This window comes from Camarhynchus parvulus, chromosome 12 (assembly GCF_901933205.1).
Source record: "Camarhynchus parvulus chromosome 12, STF_HiC, whole genome shotgun sequence".
Taxonomy (NCBI): Eukaryota; Metazoa; Chordata; class Aves; order Passeriformes; family Thraupidae; genus Camarhynchus; species Camarhynchus parvulus.
Window position 1 is genome coordinate 15,704,239 of NC_044582.1, and position 21,735 is coordinate 15,725,973.

Genomic DNA, 21,735 nt, shown 5'->3' on the forward strand with positions numbered 1-21,735 from the left:
TACCATTTGGCTTTTTGGGTGTATTTATTCCTGGTGTCTACTGCTGAGAGGCAGAGAAGAGGGGAAAAAATCCAAGATCTTGAAAAGGTATGTGTCAGATTGTGTTAAGGAAACATGGCCTGATGGAATTCAACTGAATAAGGACTTTACAATAGTAGTAGTTGTCCAGTTGAGGAAATGGGCAACTGTTTTAACCCTTTATCTCTCAGAAGTGAGTGCCAGCTAAGTGCCTTGTTCTTTGAGCAAAATGATCCATTTTATGAACCCATCTCTTTAGTGCTTGTAGTGGAAATTTTCCCTGAGCTGAGGACAGAACTCATCTAGTTTTTATTTACTTGGGAAACCATGCACCCATCTCTCTTTTTCTTTATAGATGGGAATAGCATTACTGGGAAGTTAAATGAGAGGGTCAGGCTAACACTGGATCAGCACTGCTGCCTTTGCAGTTCTGGGAGAGTATCTCAGTGTCCACTTGGAGTTTGTTACAGCAACGCTTGCTGGCCAGGGGATCTGGTTGAGTCAGTCTGCCTGAATTAAAGAATGAACTTACTGTAAATCTGCCTTTAATAATTAATGTCAGACTTAGGTTGCAACACCTCTGAAGCTGTTGTGGGCTTGAGGAAAAGCTGGCAGTGCTGGCCTTCTGCTGATGGAATCCTCTGTAAGACTTTGTGAGCATGGAACCTCTCAGTGTCATTTGGAGCAGAATTGGATGTAGTGTTTCAGTGCAAATAAGAAAGAACACCCTACTGCTTATCTTCCATCCATCTATTTTTCATCCTCTGGGGTAGTGCTTATTCTTGGAATCTTGTGTTCCATAGGTGCTTTTGTGACACAGCAAAACTACGTCTGCTTTTATATGCTTGGCAGATTAATAAATAAAAAAAGATACTAAATGTGATGGCCTCTGTGGAAATACAACTCTGCCAGTGATTCTTTTGTCACCAATGATAAAAATAGCTTCCTCCTGCAAACAGTTGCAGAGGCCTCTGGGGTGTTGGGGTAACAGCTCAACCCTGCAGGTTGTCACTGGAAGTTCTGCCACTGGATGCCAGTTACCTACTTATTTATTATTTTGAGACGTGTTAATAAACTCTGATAGTTTAAATTTATTTTAAACTAGGTTTGTTTTTTCCAGCTTGTAACGATGTGGAACAGAAAGTCAAGTATTTTTTAACCAAAATAACCCCCAACAAACAAAACTCTAATACAATTTTTTGTAAAGTTAGAATGTGCATGCCAAATTAATAGTTTGGGTTTTACACATCATACTATTATAACATACTGGAACAATATTTATTATAGACCTTTGTGGCTTGGAGTCCTAGACTTACTGAATATCAGTAGTTGAAGTTCAAGTCAGTTTGAAAATTCTTGTGTAAGTTATATAGTGCAAACAGATTGTTTTTGAGTTGATCCCCAGCAACAGGCACTTCTACATCAGTATTACAGTAATTAAATAGTAATTCATCGTGCTGCACTTCCATAATTTCTCAGCAGATGGCATTACAGTTTCCAGGACTGTGTATTCCTTGGGAAAGCTCTCAGCTGCCAGGGAATTCATCATTCTAAACTATTCCCTTCACCAGTGAGGGCTAATACTCAGCTGTTAAGCCTGTTTTGACACATTATATTAATTGTGTTGTTCGCTTGTGCTGTTGTATTTTATTTTCCCAGAGGTGCCTTTGAGCAGGTAAAAAGCTGTATGTGATAGTTATTGCATTCAAAAACTAAGGCAGGCTGCCTGTTTTTAAATAAACCGCTGCTGGTGTCCAGCAGAAGTAATGAACTTTTTCAGCAGCTAAGACTAGAACATCAGAAAAGGTTAAAAGACAATGTTTTCTATTGAACATTCCCAATCCTCAAAGCTATATAAGACACATCTGTTCTGTGTTATATTCTACCCCCTTCCTGCTTTGTGACATAAATTCTGGATTTTGTGGAAAATGTCACCTAGTGAAAGAAAAATCATTTGGAGCAGAAATGCCATTGTGGAAACAGTAACAAATATTAGTGTGTTCCTAAATAAATGTGGCTTGCAGAGCACAGAAGGCGTCAGCTGTTTTTGGGCACCCCTCCTCTGTGCATCCCTGGCTTCTGATGATGTTTTTGTCACTGACCTGGCTGGAATCCGTGTCCTGTCCCCCATGGACACTCTGACATCAGCAGGAGCGTGTCTTGTGTGTCTAAAGAAACCAAAGTTTCAAAGAGCTGGTCTTCTGTCTGGGAACAATGTGCTCCTTGTATCTGTCTGTGTGTCCATCCTCTCCTCCTGAGTGCAGAGAGGGGCAGATCTGCTCACCAGGGAGCATCACAGGCCATGCCAGTGCCATGGATCCAGAATGAGCTTGGGGCAGCAGCCAGGCCCCTGGAGTTATCCTGACCTACAGTCCAAACCACTCCTTTAATCTCAGAGGAAGCTTGGAAACTAAGCAAGGCAAATCAAAGCTTGTATTTCAGGCTGCCTTCCTAAAAGTCACCCAGAAGTTCCTGGTTGAAACCAAAACTAAGTTTTGTTTGTGAACGTAATGTGAATTAAATCTTTCTGTTCTGTCAAAGGAAAATATCAGTTGTCTTCTTGGAAATTAGTCCCTTCCTTGAAGACATTTGAAGGCTGAGGTGTAGCAAACAGCCTGTCTGCCTCTCTCAGGTCTTCATAAAGCTTGTGCCAAGGACCTGCAGGCAACACACTAGACTTTGTGTTTAAGACTACTTCTGACTTCCTCAGGCTGGACTTTTCTGCTTGTGGTTTTTTATATAGGTGTGTGGATGATTTTTTTTTTTTTTTGGTGGATTTGGGCAACCTTGTCAGGAAAAACTTATTCCGATTTACCAATATCAGTGATCCGGGGTGACATGGCCCTTAACCAGCATCTCTATCCTAACACCTAAGTGATAAACCTACATTTGGGGACACAGCTTGTTTTTACTGGGAGGGAAGACCTGCTGTTAGTTCTGCTACATGTGAAGTAGGGCTGTTCTGTTGAACAATGTTAACATTTCAGAAGCTGCTTTAAAATTAATTATAGTAGTGCTTTAAAGTTCATGTTTGTCTTGTTAAACAGAAAATTCTGAGAAGTGAAACTTCTGTTTAAAAAATTGTGGCAATCATCTATATTATCAACAGTTACTGATTGAAAACTTGTCCATTGAGCTGTCTGAAAGCACTTTTTCTGTAGTATTAATTTGTCTATTACGCGATTCTGCTTCCTGACTGCCACCAAAACCATACTTTGCTGAAATATTTGTGTCTCAAAGAAACTGTTTAGGGAGGGAATAAAATGACCTTGAATGAGTCAGCACTTATGTGTAGCAATCGTAAGCCTTCCGTGCTCTTTGCTTTCCAAAAGGAAATGAATTCTGGACCACAGGCACCATTCATTGCAGGGCACTTAATGGGCTCCATTCACATGAAAGTTCATATATTCCTTAAGGCTTCAGCCCTGTATGGTTTGCTGTGTAAAAGGAAAAATACTATTTAATCATGCTACTTTGGCTTTTCAAAAGAGTTTATCCTTTTTTGAGGGAAGGAGTGATTCCTTCTGCTCTGTAGTGCTGCTTATGCAATTAGTGTTGGCTCTGTGCAAAGTGCCACTTCCTCCATGGGTCACTGTTCCAAATTGCCTTCTGCTTTTCCCTGCACTGTTTGATCTAAGACCTGAGGAGAAAGCTTCCAGCCAGGGCTTCTGCAGGATTATCCTTCTCTCTGAACTTGCACCTTCCCCAAGGAAATGAATTAATTCCATTTATCTGCCTTGGTTAAAGGCTGCAAGGACTGAGTTGGGTCTCAGTGGCTCTGCATGATCTCAGCACAGTTTGGATGCTCCTCCTTGGATGCAGAGTGAGGAATGTGCTGATTGCTACTGGAGCCAGGGAACAATGACAGATAACTGTTAGAGGAATGCAGTTCAACTTTGTGTTTTCTTCTTTGGTAGCTGCAATTCCAGAAAACATGTCCAGATAGCTATTGCTGCCAGCTGTCAATAGGCAACTGGTGGGATAAGTCAGGAGCAGCTTTGGCTGGTACTCAGTCATGGAATCCTGGAATGATTTGGGTTGGAAGGAACCTTAAACAACATCTAGTCCAACCCTGCTGCCATAGAAAGGTGATTTTTAAAAATCACTGTAGTGGTTTTGATTGCCTGGGTTGTTGGTGTAGTCCTGCAGACATCTGTACCTGTGTCACAGGGAGCTGCTGTGGCAGGGCAAGAGCAAACAGTTGGACATCAGCCCTGGCACCTTCTGGGGCTGACTCTGCCTTCAGTGTGGAGCAGAAACACCGTTGTGAAGTCAATTCCCAGTTGTCCCCAAGTATTACATATTAGCTTATTTTTGCCCAGTGCTGTTGATGAGTATTAATTAGATTCTTGTCAGAGGAAATTAAATCAGGAGACCTCGTGTTATGCAGCCACTCCTGGGAGCTCAGTCTGAGAGCAGGCTAGAGCTGATCTGACACCAGTGACTTGAAACACATCATAGTGTTCTGAACCATTCACCTCTGGGTCCGACATCTCAGACCGCATTGTTGGCTATGGTGGATGTACTGGCATCTCCTTGGCTCCAGCAGATGTTAAAATATCCTAAACTTTCACTTTTCATCTGCTTAAACTTCATTTAAAATAAACTCCACAGTGTGAGCTTATTTGTATTTTTAAAGCAAATTAAAAACAATTTGTTCCATACTGTTGTGTTATGCTAAAAGGATTTTATACTTGAGGTTTAAAAAAGGACAAGGGAGGTGGGGAAGTCTGAGTTAAGATCTAGTTAATCCCCATCTAGTTCTCTAATTACATCCCTAGCATCTGGTTGCCTTGAATTGTGTTATGTTCCCATACAGTTCCTTGGGCAGCTACAACCTCGTGTGTGTTGTCAATCAGTGATCTGACGATATGTTGTGAAGTACATGTCATGTTTGTATTTTTCAGTGTTAAAAGGAGATGCACAGTTTTTTGCATAAATACAACTTTAGTAAAAGATACTTTGCCAGTTTCCCCTTGTGGACATCAAGCTGTTCTTGCAATAGCACTTCAAGGGTTATGTTAGTGTGGGTCAAGTGCGGTTTAAAATAGGATTCTTCTGAGACCAAGCCCTGCAGGCCCTGAATTTCTTTCTCAAAAGACATTTTGATCTTCTGACAAACTATTGCTTCTGAATTTCTTGGTGCTTCATGTTTGCAGCTAACCTTTGGAGAACTGGAATGATAACACACACTCCTCTTTGTGTTTTGTGAATGTGCCTCCCCTGGTGAGTCGATGGCGTGTGCTTTTTGAAGTTCAGATGAAATCATTAAAAAGAGTTTTCTGTAAGATGTTTGGGAAGATGGAATTTTTCTGGTGTCATGTAATAAAATATGTTTCCAGTCCTGCAGAAAGAGCCCTAACCCTTACCTTGACCGGATTTCACACAGGAGACAATCAAGAGCTTGTAGTCCCTTGCAAGCTGGAGGTTTTATATTTGCTCACATGCTGCAAATGCTGCTCTGACAGGTTTGTGCATATGTTGGAAAAACACCATGGCAGAATTTCAGACTATCTCTTTATATAACCTGTTTTTCAGTCCTAAAATTTTTGCGATAAGGAACATTCTTGTGCAACATCTGTTGAAGTAATGAACCTGAGTGCAGTTCTTTATTACAACTGCAATATAAACAGAACTCCTGACAGCTGACTGGGGTTTTGTCCAAGATTTCACTCCTTCAGTTGATGGTCCTGCCAGTGCCCCATCCTTTGGCCTCATTGAGGGTCATTTATGTGGACAGCAGCTTCTCATTTCACAGGGTAAATAATTATTTGCCTGCCATATGTGAAATACCATGAGGAGGAGGATTTTCAACAGCTCATCTCAGGGAAGACGTGGAGGGGCAGGTGTGGGGAAGGTTAAAAAATCAGCCAGGGGATGTATCTTGTTTTTGTAGGTATAAAATAGATTGTGATGTCATGGCTTCATGCATGTAAAGCTTGAGATCTTAAAGGGCTGAATCGTCGGCATCCTTGTTTAATAAATGAGCCCATGTTACTCTTGTTTTTCTGGGAGCCAGACGATAGCTACTGTCTGACTGTTGTGGGAATAAGATCTTGGGGTGCAGAGGCAAGGTCATGCAGCCTGATGCCTGTTTGTCCTAAATATGTCTTTCTGTTACAGAATTACTATGGTGACATGCCTTTAGCTAAGAGATAACTAAAACACTAAATTCCATGGTGGTTTCTGGGTTTAAAATGAAGAGTGAAATAAGTTTACTTAATTTCCTACTCTTGTTACTTTGAATCTCTTGTGGCTGCTGTGGTGGCTGCTCTGGCATCTACTTTGTGAGCGACATGTCAGGAAAGGAAAGATGCGATGTTGCTTAATGGAAGTGTAGGACTTAAGCACTCCAATCCCAAGGAAGAGCCGCCATCATTCAAAAGTAACCCCGACAGTGTGGTTTTCAGTTTGAATGCTCGTTGTGGCATCATTTTGGCCCCCTGGGTTAATTCTCCTCCAAAGCGGTGTCATGCTACTCCACACAAGGAGTGACCCACCTTTGTGGCTTGCCAAAGTCCTCAGAAAAATCCCTGTTCTGGTATTTAGCAGAATACTTCAGATCAGAGCCAGTTGAGTTTGCATGAAGGTGACTTGGATTATCTTACCTTAGCAAACATGATGATCAAGCACTCCGAGGGACTGAAACTCTTTTATTATAACTCAGTAGGTTTTAATGCAGTAATAAATAACAGCACAGCTCGTTGAGCAGAAGGATAAAAATCAAGGAGTTCAGTGGTAAGCCAGCTTGCATTTCCTTCATGTAAGTGAAGTCAGCGATTTATTATTATTTTAGGCTGTGTCTAATGGTCGTATTAGTGGTGTGAATAAAATGAATGTATCTGGAGTGTTTTATTCTTCTGCTTATTCAAGCCTTCCATATTGGGGCTGACATGAGACATCATCAGCTGTAGGCAAAGTAGTATAGAGCCCAGCAAAGTCCTTCTAATTCTTTATTAGCTGTAACATGTAGAAGCTCAGGGCATGTTACCAGTGTAAAACTGGTTTGGGTTAACATTATCTTCATTCTCTTTCTTCTTCTGGTGGCTCTGTGTGTTTGCTGTAAAGCAGATCCCCTCCAAACAGGTATGTTCCAGGACCAGTGACCTTTTTGCTTGTAGCCAGTGTGTTGCCAAGTGCTTTGTTAAAATAAATGGTCCTTTCAGAATTGTTTCACTCATATTTTGGGATGCGTCTTTGAATGTTTTGGTAGGAAGACTTTCCAGTTGATGTTGAAAGCTGTTCCAGCAAGCACTGTTTGGGTTTTGGTGTGTTTGTGTTTTCACACTGGGCTCATGATTGGTGGCATGCTCTTGGTATGTGCTGTGTGAGCGACCTTGAGAGCAACCCAACGTGTCCTGTGGAATTATGTGAACAATGAATGGAGCAGACTTTCACTTGATCTTTTCCAGACAAGTAGGTCAGAAGTGTAGATGTCTTTGGACAAGTAAGCAACAAGATGTGGAGGTTGGGCTTGATGGCCTTTAAAGGTCCCTTCAAACCCAACTATTCTGTGACGTCCTGCTGATATACAGTGTTCCTCCAAAAAGATTTTTTTCTGTGATAACCTGAGTTGCATTTGAGTTTACAAATGGCTTTTATTTAAAAAAGAGAAGGATACAACTGTTTCTGTGTGTGGCATTTGGGTGTTTGATAGATTTTGATCTGGTGCCATCTTTACGTCTCTTGTGTTTCAGTGCTGAATGTTGAAGTTTTGTAAATAAATACTTCAGAAGCCCACAGGCAATATTGTGTACACCAATTCATTCTCACAGGCTAATGCTGTGGATATGAAAGACTTGTAAATCAAACTCACTTCTTGCTTAGCCCCAAAATGCCAACAATTACTCTCCTCAACCCTGGAAGTTATCTTGGCACAGGTGTGTGTCCATGTGCTGTATATTTGAGCAACTCTTCACAAACCTTACAGTGACAAATGAGACCAGATTTAAGGGTATCAGGTTTTAAGATTTATGAAAGCAACAGGTTGGGTGCTTTTCCCACTCTTACACTTTTTTATTCATGGTTTGGGCAAAATAGCCAGTTTTAAGTTAATTTTCATCTATGAAAATCAGTCTTGCATGGCTCATTAAGAGAAGATCGTACGGGGCAAAATGGATTTACTGCATTAAAATTTTGAAGCTACTTGAATTTTATTTCTTGAAGTCTGGACAAGCAAATAACCTGTGCCACTCTGCACATGGATAGCTCTACAGCTCTAAGAAGTTGATAACAAGGAGTTTCATTTAAAAGTCAGCATGTGCTGTCTCTCCTGCTGTTTTAAGCTTAGCTCTGGTTACTTTTTACCCAACATCTTCTATAAAACTGGTTTCAATTTTTGCCATTATTCATTTTGTACGAAAGATGCCATTATTTTTACCCAGTCCCATTTGTGTTCTTCACATTTGACAAATGAGTGATGGATGAGCAGCCTGAGCAAAACCAGGTGTGGAGAAGGATGCCTCTTCTCCCTTGTGGAAGCTGCATACTCAGGGCTCCTCAGGAGCTGAGGGAAAACTCACGTTCCTCCTTTTTCATATCAGAGTGCATGCTTTGTCAGGTTTGGGCTCCAGAAATATACCCACAATCTCGAAATCCTGTGCACATGTGAAGGTTGATGTGATTTAAGCAGCGCTCTGACCTGGCTTTCTGGGCAGAGGATGGGCGTTCTGCACCTCTTCCCTGCCATGGGAAATGAAGTCATTAAAACACCCATTTTTGCAGCTGTCTTACAGGCACTGCAGACCTGGGAGCTCCCATGCTCTGTCCCTCAGGTCTAGCAGGGGTTACTGTGGGCTGGAGCAGTGCCAGGGTCAGTCACCCCTGGGAAATGTCACTGACCTGTCCAGGCTGCCAGGACGTGACTGCTACTCCGAGCTGGCCTGGCCAGCACCGTGCTTGGCAGCCCCTGAAGGAAGATAAGGTTGGACAAATTGTTTTACCCCTCTAATATGACTCTTTTAAGCCAGTAGGGATCTGTGTTAGAGGGCTCTGGTAAAACTTGTGTTGGTGCTGCTTGGGCTGTAGCAAGGGTGGGGGGTTGTGCTCGGGCTGTGGAAGGCTTTGCAAGGGGAAGCTGGCAGATTAGGTGGCTCCAGACCATCTGCCTGAACTGGTTTTGGGCTTTCAGGCAGCTGAAATGTCTGTAATCCTGTGACTATGCTCCCTCTTGAATTCACATCTCTATGCCAAGTCTTGCAGGAGATTTTGGAAGCAACTTTATGTCTATCTTTGACAATTCCTGTGAGGAGGAGTCATCGGTGTCCTACTGTGAGTAATGTCAAACCCTCTAGTGCTGATGCAAGTGCTGCTCAGCTTCCTTCTGAGAGAGAAGGGTGGCAGAAGTGGACCTAAATATGTGGTGCTTGAATTAAGCTTTTCACTGTGATAGTACCATAACTCAAACTTGTGTGTCAGGTGTAGTTGTGTGGCTGCTGTTGTTGCCTGTGAAGTCAAAATATTTACTCTCTGAAGCACCTGGGGTAGGTAAAATCATTGCAGAATATTTGTGCCTGACATTTTATGGAGTCAGTTGCTTGTCTGTCCTAAAATGTTGCGGTGTTTTTTGGTATCTTCTCAGAAACTGTATAAAATAAAAATGTATGGCATGTGTGTCGGGAAGTAAACAGCTGAAATGTTGGTTTCCTAACAGAAAAGTAGCAAGACTTCAAAGGACCTAATTCTGACTGAAAGCCACACTTGTAGAATGGCAGCCAGCAGGCCACTAACATGCAAATTACGTCAGTTCCTATCTCCATGAGTACATTTGGCTAAACTCTCTTTAATTTCCTTGGATACCATTGTCATGTGCTTCTATAGCTAAAGCACAGTTTTTAAATGCTAATCTACAGAAACTTTATTCTTGTTTGTTTTGTGGCTTTCCCTTGGATGAAAAGTCACATTTCACAGAGGAATTTTTGGTGATGGACTAAACAGTGCCTGGTTGTGTAAATGATGATAATCCTGTACAATGTGCCTTTTCTTTTTCATAACTTTGTGCTTGAAGATGAGTGTTGGATTCACTTACTTAGACTGCAGTCATGATGGCAGATCTTAAATAACTTTCTCCTATCTGCTTTGGTTTTCAAGTTCAGAGGGATTTGGGGTGGATTAGGTAACCAGAGAGTTTCATTTGCTAACTGATGTAGTTTCCTTGTGTTTGCTGTGTCCTAAGCTGAAATGATGGAATCAGCTCACCATGGTTGTCATTCCCCAGTCAGTCCAAGTTACCTTTCATCTTTTTCTTGCTCTTGGACTTTCAGGTCAGTGTTGTTCTGGCCATTTTTCCTGGGTAATGGGTTAAAAGAAAGGGGAGCAAATGTACTTTGGAAAATTTGGCATTAAGGGGGGAATGGCAGCTGGAGAAATCACTGAAAAGGTTTATCTATTACTAAATTCACAGTTGGCCCTATGGGGAATCACAACCCAATCAACTTAATTTTGATGACATTGTAAATGAGGTGGCTGTTCCATCTTGGAGGACTGGGAAGGTCTCAGAATGCAAGAGGACTGAACTTCTCGTGTGAAGCTACTTCAGGCCACTGACGTCTGTAGGGAGGGAAATGTGATGTTGTTTTTTAATGTTTGAATGCAGCATGTGAGGAGTTGTCTTTAAGGATGAGTTAAACCATTGTCTGGTCATTTGGATTGCTCCAAGTTTCATGGGAGGAGGGTACTTCCTGGCATTGCAGTGAAACGCATGATCAATAATTAATGAAGTTAATTGAGGGGGTTTTATGGTCTTTAAGATTCTCAGACTTAGTGACCAACCTATGGTGAATATAATTTTACAGATTAACAGAATCTTGAACCTGTACTGGAAAACTTAGGAGAATAAATGACTCTTACTCTAAGTGGCACTAATTGATTATCTTTCTCAGATATCATTCTCCTCATTTTTTTCCCCCTAGCAACAAAGAACAGACACTAATTTATACAGCTCCCTGTTTTTATTCAAAGTCCTAGCAAACAGCTTGTTCCTGCTGTTGTTGGGTCTTTATACTTGGAAATGATGAAGCAGCTTTGAAGCCCAGGACTAGCATGGTTAACAGGCATGGTTGTGCAGTGGACACAGCTGAAGCCTGGAGCCCTTGCAGAACACATCAGTGGATGTGGTTTTGTATCGTTTTTCTTTGGGTACCGTTAATTGTTAAATGACACGGAATTTTAACCTTTCTTAAAAATCCCATGACATTTAGCTGTCTAGGCAACAAAAAGTTCTATTGAACTGAGAAAACTGACCCAAAAGTATTTTACTTGTAATTGTAAACTGTAAGTCCTAAGGCAATTTGCTTGAAACAAATGGTCTTTTTAATTAAAAAAAAGGAAAAAAAAAAAAGGGGGAGTGGGATGGGGAGAAGAGTCTTCCTCCCGCTTGGTTCGCTGTCCTCTGAACATCTCTGGTATGTCCCTGCTGAAATAAAGCATTGAGTGCTTCAGCTCTACTGTCACAGGAAGCTTCAGGGATGTTTTTGGTGAGAAAAATCTTCTGTGTGGTTTTGGGGACAGGGATATGCTCCTTCCCTGCTCGTGGGGGCCAGAACAGTGGGGCAGCCTGGAGCTGCTGGCATTGTAATGGCCTTTGCTCACTTGTGTTCCACCAACAGAGGATTTTGGGGCATCTTCAGCTTTGCTTTGAAAGCAGCAGTACTTGGAGATGAGACAAGTAAGATGATGTGATTTGAAGTAGTAACTGCAATGGGAAAAGCAATTCTTGGTGTTCCACCTTCAAGAAATACTCTCAGCACAAGACCTGCTGGGTTTGTGCTTGCTTCCAGAATTTACCCATTGCAGAGAAATCAAACCTGTGCAAGGACAAATTCAGGAGTATTGTAAGTAACCCAGACCAACTCCCTGAGCCTGGTTACCTTCATCCAGATGTACCAGAGACTCAAAGCTTAAGCCTGCAGCAATTAATTGACTCTCAGCTATGGCTGAACTTGATGGTCTTAAAGGTCTTTTCCAATCTAAATATTTCTGCGATTCTATGACCTTGAAGCTTTCCTAGAGGACAAGTGGTAGTAATGCCACAGTTCATTAAATATTTTTATTCTGATGTAAGTCCCGTTAGTTTTTATTGTTAGCCATTTAATTTCTGGATTACACTGTGCAAAACACATTTGCCAAGCCATTAGGCTGCCCTGGCCTGTGCCTGCCCACGAGTGAGCTCTCCTGGGTGCCTCTTCAGAAGGAATTTGGTTACTGCAGCACTGTTCCAAGTTCTTGCCATCATTAGCAAGTCATTAGTAAATTTAAGTCTGAGTGATTCCCAGCAAGACTCGGCAGAAGGAGCAAGTATCAGCAGTATTGTTTCAGTTGTTTGTGTTGGCTTCATGCAGAGGAACTACTTGAGCCATGTGCTTTGTGCTTAAGCACACAGCTATGCTTTGTGTTTAAATTCCTGAGTCCTTGATCACTTAGCAGGAAATATTTTTACTTTTGGAAACTGAAGGAAGTGTGTGGGTCTGCTCAGAGGTTCTGTCATTTATGTGTAATATAATGCGGACTCTGAAGAATGTCATCTGACATACACCTAAAATTCCCACTGATACGGTTTGTGTGCTTAAAGCTAGTGAAAGTCATTGATTAAATGTTTACTTGATTGATGCCAGACCCAAGGGCTGGGAAATCTGTTCTATTTATATGCATTATTACTGTTCTTCCCATGATGTGGAAGAAAATAGGCAGCTACTCAGATACTTGAACTGGATGTATGCACTGGAATTAGCAGTCAGATTTCAAGGTGAGTGAAGGTATGGGAAAGTCTTTCCCCTGCTTCAGATAATGTTGTTCTCCATGGTATTCCAAAGTATGAGGGATGAGTGCTGAGTAGTCAGGGTGGCTCCATCCAACACTTTTCTAGCCCAGCTCAGTCTTGTAGGCCTGAGCTGGGTTACACATGGGTGCAGTCAAGTTGGTTTCTTTCTACTGCCTTTCTCTGTGCTTCATCTGAAGAAAAGAGATCCTGCTCAGTGCCAGCATGGCAAGAGCAGATGGAGCTTGAATGGCTGACGGAGAGACTCAGTGCAGGAGTGCCTGATGCTGTGGCCAGCCCATGGAGAAGGGGAGATGCTGCTGAGCTGGCATTGAAGGCTCTTCTGGAACTGAACCAGTTTTGGGGCTCTACTTCTAAGGCAGTGTTTTACTCTTGTAGCCAAATTCTTGTGTTACTAGAAATTCTTATGTTGCTGTGATAAATTTATCTTTTTTGCCATCTTGTCTTAACTAATTTCTGAAGTTCTGCAGATGATAATAATAATTCTTACATTACTTCTTGTTTGTCAATACCAAAATGCCCAAACCCCAATGTTCTGCTCAATTGAGTAACAGTACAGCAACACTTTGGTTGAGATTGCTGGAGATAGAGGGTATGGAGATCCAGAGGATTTGGTTTCAAGTGGGTTTATTTTTCCTTTCATGTCCTTATTCAGTCACATTTCTTAGGAAGTATATCCAAACCAATAATTTGTCATCTTGCACTTTGTGTCTCATGAATTTGGACAAACAATAGGAACTATTCTTCACCCAAAATGCTAGAAGGGGCTGAGGACCAAAATTAGATCTTAATTCAAAGCTTTTATTCATGGTTTCAAGTTCAGGGTTGTGGAATTTCATTGTAGGGTTTATGTAGGGTTTTTGCAGCTCTTTGCTCATGGGATATTTTGGCCAAAAGGAAGAGTGCTTTATGGCTCATCTAAAGAGTGACTCTGGGGCATCTTGGGGAGTTTGCCCAAGCAGGCACATTTAGGTTGTCTTTGATGTAGAATCTGAAGACTAGGATACTCTAGGCCAAAGACAAATTCTCAACAAACAGCATAGAGTTCATTAGGGTAGTCCCCACCAGATTTCCATGATGGAACTCCTAAGGAAACTCAAGAGAGCAGCCAGTGACAAAACAGAGCATCAAAGTCTTTTTCGTGTCATTTTGGAGCAACTTAATGACAGATAAGGCAGTTGTCTGTGTTCTTTGGTTCATTACTAGACTTGTGTGAGCTTGTGACATGTGAACTCAGAATTTGCCTTCCCTGGCATGCTGAGGGCAGCGCAGGCCATTAAAAAAATTAATAATTGAGTAGCATAATAAAATATTTTATTGTAGAATAGCACAACAGAAACACAGGGAGAGTATCTTCTTGTGAAATAGGTTTGTGTTTCACCAACAAAAATCCTTTCAATTGGGCAGTGCGTGTCTCAAAACTTGACATGTTGTGGATTCAGTTAAGTGTGTTGGTATATATTATAAATAATGTAGTATTTGATGATACAGGATTGAGATGTAAATTTTGGAATTTTGCTGGTGTCTCTCCTGGGAGTGTGAAGGATGGACAGGTGATGGGTGCAGAGAGGAGAGACTTTGCTCCATCCTGGAATGGAGATCAGCAGAGGTACCCGATGCCTGCGGGGGAAAAGGAATGTGCAGATTCTGTCAGGCAGTTAGGGATTGGTTTTAAAATAACATATTCAAAGATAAGTGTTACAAAAAACACTTGTTTACTGACAACTTCATCTACTTGGAAGAGGAAAATTTAGTGAAAAATAGATTTACCTGGATAGTGTAGCTTTTAGCACTGATGATAGGAAAATTGATAATGCAGTTTGGGACTGACAAAGTAAGTGCTGCACTTATCACAACACATTGTTGTCTATTGATACAGTGCAACAAAGCAGATTAAACTTTGTAGAAATGCTATCTTAATGTGCTTCTCTGTAAGCTCAGATTTCAGAAAATAATGCCAGTTGGGCAGTTTTTATGTGTTTGAGTACAGACTTTTACAAGGAGCTGGATAGAAAGAAAAAGTAAGTTCTGGGAGATGTAGGGACTGTGCCCAAGTGCAGATAGGTGCAGCTGGAACATGCATTAGCCCTTTGTCAGCCATTCCTGAATGGGAAAACTTCTTGCAACTCTAGATTGAGGCAGAATTAATGACTTTGAAGCACCAGGGAAGCTGAGGATGGGGTAGAGCTTTTTCAGGTGCTTCATGTTCTGCTGCAGGTCCTGGGTTGTGCTGGGAAGCTGAGGACAGGACTGCAGAGCCCTGTGGGTTTATCCAGGGCACCCACTGCCAGGGAATATGTGTTAGGCTCATAGGGCATTTATTCAGTTATTTCTTACTCTGTACTTAAAAACTTTTAACCTTACTGCTAAAGAAAACTACCATTGTGTATTAGTAGAACTGGAACGAAAGCTGAATAGCGAATTAGCCTTGAGCGAACTGTCAATCTGACTTTGATAGCCCATCACTTAAAAGGTCCTTTTATGTTTATGAAAAAGCATGACATCAAAGCCAGGGGGAAAAAAATTACCAATACTTAGAGCTTAACTTAAACTTGCGTAACTTCCAAGAGGAGGCCTTGTGTGAACTGTTTGTTTGTCCACTTGCATGGCTAATTAGCGTAGGTTACTAAAAGTCTGAGCAGTGGCCATCAAGTTTCTTCTGCTCTTCTGGGGTTTCTTGCGCTTCCATATGTGGATCCCTCAAACTGGAGTAGCATAGGCAAAGGATATTGCAGTCGCTTCTCTTGCAACCTCTAGGTAGCATGCTGGAGATGCTTGAGTATAACCATTATCAGGTGAGTTGTTATTGGAGATTTATTTTAAAACCTGTTGCTAAGAGGGTGTACAGAGTACAGGAAACCCTTTTCATCTGGTGTCTTGGGTGTTTTATTTAATTTTTTTCATGCCAATAAGCAGGGGCCATGCATGGTCACTTGTAACAGCAAAAGTCACTTTAATGGAATTGTTTTAAAGCAAAATAACTTCTCAGCGTGTTGCTGTATTTTGGGTTGATTTCTACCTTCCAATAATAACGTTAATGATCAATGAAAGGCGACAAAGAGTTTCCAGGATATGGTGGAAAATTTTAATGGGAAAAAAATGGCCTTTCTTCTCTTGCTTATTTAGAGTGTGCAACAGTTGTTCAGTATGAGGATTTTCATATTTTGTATGTAAAAAATTCCTAAGTACTGAGAAGCTTATCTTAAATACAAAAATAGCTGTTGCTGACGACAGTGATTGATCTGAAATGAAACACTTCTTTTCTTGCATCTTATTTGCATGATGTGTTTATAAACAGGCTGTCTTATTTGTATATGATTTAGGCTGTATATCTGAGGTATAAATAATCTGTAGGCAGAAAAAGGTGTCTTTGTTTCTTCTTTTATTTTAACCAAGGTATCAATTTAAAAAAAACCCAAACATTCAAAACCTAAACAACCAATAACAGACCTTTTCTATCTCTGTTATTTGATAGTGGATTAAGGATAGCAATCCATACTTCTTGATTTTAATTGTTAGCTACTAACAAGTAAAATGAGTCCTGCAGTACAAGTCATTTCTCCATATTTTAGTGAAAACTAAATGTCACATAGCTGAAGGTCTGAACTCAGAACTGACTGTTCTGGAGTGTCTGTATCAACTGAAAACCTGAGTGTTGGTCTTAAGTGAGAATTCTCATGTTGTAGAAAAATAACTGGAACTTCTTGGTGTACTGGTAGTAAGTCAGCTGTTGAAAGACCAAATCATCAAGTGGTTTCTTGCCACCAAATGCGAGTTAGTGAAGCACTGTGGGCTTCCTTGGAGCTGTAGAGGTTTGTCCTTATGTCACAAATCTATAGCTGAGATCCATAGCACCTGCAGTGATGTTGTAAAACAATAAAACCCTTTTATCCTTTTCAAATTGTGTCGTACAGGTGCAGACTCACCTTGAGAATCCAACCAAGTACCACATTCAGCAGGCCCAGCGGCAGCAGGTAAAGCAGTACCTCTCTACCACTCTAGCAAATAAACATGCCAACCAAGCCCTGAGCTTGCCATGTCCAAACCAGCCTGGGGATCATGTCATGCCACCTGGGACGGGGAGCAGCGCGCCCAACAGCCCCATGGCGATGCTCACTCTCAACTCCAACTGTGAGAAAGAGGTAAGAGCTCTCCTGTTCGTGTTTTCAGTAAAACAGAGCTGTCATCTGCTTTAATTAAGTTGTTTTAAAACCATATTTGCTCACTGTTAAGGTGTTCTGTTTATCTTTTTCTGTTCGTCGTGAAAATGTAAATGTTCGTCGTGAAAATGTAACTCTGTGTCTGCCTGATTAATAGATATTTTTGGCAAAAAGCCCGTGTCCCTCCAGCTTCTTCTCATTTGAACTATTTTAGCTAGTTTATACTTATTAAAACTACTTTTCTTGTTCCCCACCCCATTGCTTGATGCACACAGTGAATAATTGACCTTTGGAGAATACAAAGCAGCTTTGTAAGCTGTAGCTTTCTGGAATAATGTTATTTATGGCTTGTTCGTCTAGAAAGTGCAAAGAGCATAGCAAAAATAACTGAAAAAGCACAAAGCTATTTTGAGATATTTTAGGTATTTTTATGGTAAAATTTGAGCAAGTCTCCTGCATAGCTGGAAGGCCAGATTATCCCAGCTAATATGCCCTGAAATGTTACTGGTTGCTGTTCCAGTGCTGCAGATATAAGGCTTCAACAGCCTATGTCTGGAAGTCCTTTGCAACCTTGTCTTAATCTTCCGTGGCAAAAACTGAGTTAGATGTTACATGTGTGCTCAGGCTCCAAAGGAAAATGGTTGGGAAGATATTAACAAATATAAGAATCATGTCAGAATTTTTGTAACATGAAAAGTAGGAGGCAATTGTAGAGTTCCTCTTGTTCCCTCATTCCCGCTTCAAGCTTTTGTGCCAGATTTTTAGTACAGATGCATTCCATGAGCAAAATGTTACACAGCTCGGAGAAACAGTTATTACAGAACATATTTTGCACGTGCAAGGGTAATACTTGTGCTCCATAGTTTTGAAAGAAATGAAAATGAGATATTTCCATCCTATTGTCCCAGCTGTACCCAGACACTTTTTTTCTTGAGGATATTTACAGCTTCACTTTGCTGTGTCATCAGGGACGTGTGTGCATGACACTATTTCATTCGTGCTCTTTTTGGGACTGAGACTGTGCCATGAACTCAGATCCATGCTTTGCTTTTTCTTCTTCTTTTTTTTTTTTTTTTTTTTTTTTTTTTTTTTTTATCTGCAGGGATTTTATAAATTTGAAGAGCAAAGCAGGGTTGAGAGTGAGTGCCCGGCTCTGAATACACACTCACGAGCATCATGCATGCAGGTACTGGATGACACAGGAGGTGGAGCACAGGTCCCCTTTCTAATGAGCATGTTTCTTTCATATTATGTTAAAAAATAAACTTACCCCACAGTGTCTTTAAGAAGTTGAATATAAGATATATTTAAAGTACAATACAGCAATGTTGTTTATTAGCACTGGTGTCAAAAGCACATGAAGATACCTGGAAAAGGCTCATGCTGTTCTAGCACAGTAATGCCATAGCAGAAGAACACATCAACCATTTAAGGTCTTGCATCAGGAAGTATTTTCTAACTGGGTTTTCCAAGGCTGCATGGATGTGGGTTTGCCCTGATAATGTCTTAAGTCCACATTTCTATGCAGATCACACTTCTGCTTTAAAAAACGATATGAGAAGGCTTTAATCCATCTGTGGTAATTCATCCTCAGTAATCACCCTGTTATATTTTCATTCTTTTTCTTAAAACTAAGGGATTTTTATTTCTTACCAGAATCAGTAACAAGACTTTGGGTATGGACTGTAGCTGTTAGTTCCTTTCTTGCCCTCACTTCCAGTCAGTGTAATTTGTTGTGATCACACTTTCTGGAGCTGATAAAAAAATCCCATGTACTGCTACTTTTACCATCACCATTATGCATAGATTTTGTAGATCTCTGTCATTTAAGCTCTGTTTTTATAGTGAGCAAAAAGGAAATAGTCCTGTCCTGAAATAGTCAATCCTGCAGGACAGTTTGGAGCACGTGTGTGGGTGCTGTGGAGGGCTGTTTCCTCCTGCCTGTGCAGGAGCTTATGGAGGCACCTTCCAGCCCAGCCACTGAAAGAAGGTGTTTTGTGCCACGTAAAATCAGCTCTGAGCTGGGAGGGTGTGTGAGGGACGTGAATCTAATGGATTCTGCTCTTGAGGGTCAGCAGCAAATCTTTGCTCCCTCTCCTTCCCTGCAGGTGTCCAGGGCTTGGTGTTCTGCCTGTGCCCAGGTTTTTGTCCCATTTTATGGAGGGCAAGCAGCAGTGGGGAGAGGGAGTCATGTCCTTAGAGTCATTTATTCCACAGTTTCCTCCTCCGCTGCTGCAGGAGGAGCAGTGTGTCCGTGGGCAGGAGGTGCAGGGGAGCTGCTGGTGGGAGGAGGGGGTTGGACCATGAATCCTCAGCCCTGCCATGAGCTGAGTGTCCTGCCTGGACAGCAGGAGTCACAGCTGAGGGATTGCCCAGCTGCACAGGCACCTCTGAAGTGCTTTGTCAGGCTCCTGCGTCCCTGTGATTCTGATAACTGTCTTGTTTCTCTTTGTCCACCTCTCTGCTACAGATGGATGATGTGATTGATGACATCATTAGCTTGGAGTCCAGTTATAATGAAGAAATCCTCGGCTTGGTGGACCCAGCCCTGCAAATGGCAAACACGGTACAATGGTCCTTTCCTTCTGGTTTCCCTGTTAGGTCTAACTGGTTTTCCTTGAGAGGAACCAAAACTGCAGCAGGACTTTTCTTCCTGGCAATTAAGTAGTTATTGCATTGTGCTACACAGAGTAATTAGATTTCCTTTGAAGAGTTTAAGGTGATACAGTTGCAATGAAAAACGTGAATTTAAAAATACAAGCTGGAGTGAGGACGAAAGAATACAAAGGACAGTTTTGCTTTTCTGATTTCCAAGTTAGTGGTGAGAGGATTGCAATAGAGGAGTAAACTGTGTTACCAGGCATAGCTCATTCCCACTGATATTGAAGATTGTCATGGACTTTATACTTTGGTTCAGAAAAAAAGGAACCTCTGGCATCCCAGGTTCCTGAATGTTGTCATATTCAAGTAAGAAATTGGCTGCTGTGTGTTAGCATCCCTGTCCAGAGACACTTCCTGTTATCTCTAACATCCCAGCTTTATCTCTGCCTGATTTCAGGTGGGGAGAAGTCCCCAGCTAGACGTCAGCAAAGATGTTACAGAATTTAGCAGGAGGAAAAAAAATTTAAAAAGCAATCTTCCAAACAAACAAAAAGGAAGGAAGAAGGAAGATTGAAAACTGAACAAGGCAGGGGATGTGAGAAACCTGTGATAAAAGCCAAGAACACAGAGGTGCAGAAAGCACTGAGGGAAAGCACAGGTGCCCTCCAAGTGGCTCTTTTGGTTTGGTTCACATTGCTTTGAGAATTAATATAATCATACTTCTGGCATAATCTGATTTTGATCTTCTGTGGAGGGTAGCTCCAGTGAATTTTTTGCCTTAGGCTTAAGTGCTGTTAGATCTGGCTGAGTAGATGTCTGCCAGTGCTGGCGTCTGTTTCTGTTTCATCTGGTGCCAAAATTTACAGCTTACCACAGAGCATTGATTTTGTGGCATAGGTTTGCATTTGCTGACAGTAGCTGTCTGATGTCATGTTAACCTTGTCCTGTGCTCCCACAGATTCCCACAGCCCTCTCAGAGCCGTGGTGGATGACGCAGGCAGCGTCCCACCAGCTTCCCCTTCTAAATGGTGCCCTTTGAGCACACAGGGAAAGAGCTGCACGGTCCTGCTGGGGAGAATAAATTTGCCTTTAATCTAAGATGACTTGCAAAGTGCAGCTGTCCTGGAATTTGAGAGAAAACCTCAAGAAGCTGACAAAAGATAGCTTTCAAAAAGTTAATCCGTTTTTCAATTTATCTTTTTTTTTTTTTTCATGGAGGGATGAGGTTCTTCTGGAGTCCTTTCTCTGAAGTTCCATTGGATTGGGACACATTAATTCAGAAGGGGCTTGGATATCTTCATGCTGTTCTTCTTTTCTCGTTTCATGGGGACCCCAGAGTGGCTCTTTGCTCCCAGACAGGGATAGAAGGATACTCTGCACTCTTTCATTGCAAGGAGCCCCTGTAGTCAATGTTTTGGGTAGTCTGCATCCCTCCTGTGCTTTGCTGTGCTTGCTGCGTGGCAAGAAGCCTTGTAAAGATTGCCTGATCCACATTTACTGTGTAATTTCAGAATTTTCCCACTCTGTGGGGTGAAGTCTGAAAAATAAGGATATGAAACAGTGAAATTAAGACTTCTTCACTGATAAGTTTAAATAACTGGAGGAAAAAATCATATTTCAGTCTCTGAATCAGTCTGGTACCAATCCTGAAGAGATGAAAATTGAACCATGTTTCTCAACAATTGGTTTAGGGAAAAAAAACCAAGCCAGACACTTTTCTTTTGGGACAGGACTCAGCTCTTAAAACATGCAGTATTTTATTAATAAGGAATTAATGCCTACAGACTGAGCTAAGTCGAGGTAGGAGAAGTTAAGAGAGGAAATGGTCTCTGAAGAGACACAGGCTATTAATAGCTGTGCTGAGTCTGTGACAAAGGCAGTTGTTGTTCCATAACCAACAAAGAACAAAAGGACCAGTTTGTTACAGTTGGTAACAGTACTTAATTGATAAGCAAAATCAGAGATTTCTGTGCAGGGCAAGCTAAGGGAGTTTTCAAGTACCTTGAATTGAAAATGGCCCATTGCAGTCAACTGCTTTTGAGATATCTCTGGTGGAAAGTATCACAAAATGGTAACTAGTTTATAGAGAAGGTTTTCTGCCTAGATGTCACTTACTAATTGAATTACTGAGTACTTTGTAAAGTGCTCTTGTGGAGATAACAATTAATTCATCCAGCTAAT

General features: G+C 41.4%; 1 protein-coding gene across 4 annotated transcripts in view; it reads left to right on the top strand.

Moving 5' to 3' along the window:
• The window catches only part of MITF (melanocyte inducing transcription factor), a 99,101-nt gene that overhangs the window by 62,970 nt on the left and 14,396 nt on the right, over nt 1-21,735 (top strand). The window contains exons 1-4 of one of the 4 annotated variants that reach the window (XM_030956595.1): nt 15,470-15,588; nt 16,708-16,935; nt 18,056-18,139; nt 19,424-19,519. In XM_030956595.1, coding sequence (XP_030812455.1) covers nt 15,556-15,588; nt 16,708-16,935; nt 18,056-18,139; nt 19,424-19,519 — 441 coding nt within the window. In that variant the 5' untranslated portion in view covers nt 15,470-15,555. Of the gene's footprint in view, nt 1-15,469; nt 15,589-16,707; nt 16,936-18,055; nt 18,140-19,423; nt 19,520-21,735 lie in introns of those variants that run through there. The other 3 variants (XM_030956593.1, XM_030956597.1, XM_030956594.1) reach the window with 3 other exon arrangements.